General features: G+C 42.2%; 1 protein-coding gene across 1 annotated transcript; it reads left to right on the top strand.

Moving 5' to 3' along the window:
* On the top strand, window positions 1-1,172 carry LOC127328780 (uncharacterized). Its single transcript, XM_051355354.1, has 2 exons — window positions 1-266; window positions 815-1,172. The coding sequence occupies exons 1-2, from the start codon at window positions 1-3 to the stop codon at window positions 1,170-1,172; spliced, it is 624 nt and encodes a 207-aa protein (XP_051211314.1).
* The last annotated feature ends 282 nt before the right edge of the window (window positions 1,173-1,454 follow it).

A 1,454-nucleotide genomic window follows, 5' to 3' on the forward strand; every position in this document is an offset into this window, starting at 1 on the left:
ATGGAGGGGGATGAACTTACCAACCACATCACTGAAAACCGCAAGATCGTAGCACACGGTACGACCGAGATTGATGCCGTCTACACCGACGAGAGCTATGAAGCAAGCAAGACTGTCGACATGTACGAGCAGTCGCTGAGCACGGATGAATACAAATTCATGGGCCTGTACTTCGAGTACTGCGACCCGAAATACGAAGATGACTATCGCATCGCCGTCGTCCAACTGGCGATGAAGAATCATGTACTAGTCTACCAATGGTCAAGGTATATATGTAGATTCGACATTTTCATCCGGGCTCAAAAACCCTCTATCAATCTTGGACTACTATTGAAAGATGAAAATCTGTAGTTATGTACTATATAGAACTTCCATAATTTTGTGTTCAAATCAGTGGTAAAACCATGTTTTGCACAACTTATCTCATCTAGATCTGATGCTTCATACTAGTTCATTTATGTTATCTATCAATCTTGTTGATGTGGTTAGTTGTTATTTATTTATGTGCTTCTAGTATAGCTAAATCACCCTCACGAACCTAGTACTAGTCATTCATCTTTATGGTTACAATCTAAACTTCAAAATCCATTTGAAGTTACTGATATGAACAACAATAGGTACTTCCATTCAAGTTCAGACTAAAATTGTTAAATGACATGTAGAAATGAAATATCATCAAATAATTTCAGTGCATTTTACAACTCAGTTTCAGTATATTTTTTTCACAAAAATATTTAACATTTGTCTCTCTTTCAATATTTTGGTGGGGCAGTAGCGATCTGTGGTGTCCGAAACTCATGGATTTCCTTGCTAGCGTTGATATAAGAAATGACAAGAAAGCAATGGAGGAAAGATGGAACATTGAGATACCAGGTGAGTGCCACATTGATCTGCAGGACTTGTTCAAGCTTCAACGCGATAGGACTGGGATGGCTGACATGGCAGCCGCACTCATCGACAAGTCCTACGGAGGAATGAAGAAAGAATTTCCATCTAGCCAACACAAGTTCTGGGAGAAGAAGCCCGTCGGTGAAATTAATCTTGAGTATGCTGCTAGAGATGGGTTTGTGGCGTACGAACTGTACCGTATAATCATTGTCTGCAACTATGGACATCGCCACCTGCTACCTCCGCAAGAAACACCAACAGCAGTGCAACCCAGTTTCAACTAGCGGCAGAAATGCTTCTGCATCGAGCAGCTGCAAGGGAAAAGAATTGACCAGAACCAAGCGCTCCAGGGGGGATGAAGGGTGGACATACATGCGCATCACCGATGGGCATCACAAATGGAATGACACGGCTTGGGGGTTTCTGACTTATGATCAAACAAGCTCTATTCCTTTTCCTGGGGTCCCGTGGGACAAGTGGCCGGATGAGAAGAAGATGAAGAAAGGTTGGAGTGGAGATGCCCCAAACACACCCTAAATATAGCTAGATGTTATGTGAAGTGTATA

This window comes from Lolium perenne, chromosome 2, assembly GCF_019359855.2.
Source record: "Lolium perenne isolate Kyuss_39 chromosome 2, Kyuss_2.0, whole genome shotgun sequence".
NCBI classification, from domain to species: Eukaryota; Viridiplantae; Streptophyta; class Magnoliopsida; order Poales; family Poaceae; genus Lolium; species Lolium perenne.

Coding starts and splice junctions, on each gene's coding strand:
- LOC127328780 (XM_051355354.1), top strand. CDS start 1: ATGGAGGGGGATGAACTTACCAACCACATCACTGAAAACCGCAAGATC. Junction 267..814: donor CTAGTCTACCAATGGTCAAG/GTATATATGTAG, acceptor TTTCCTTGCTAG/CGTTGATATAAGAAATGACA.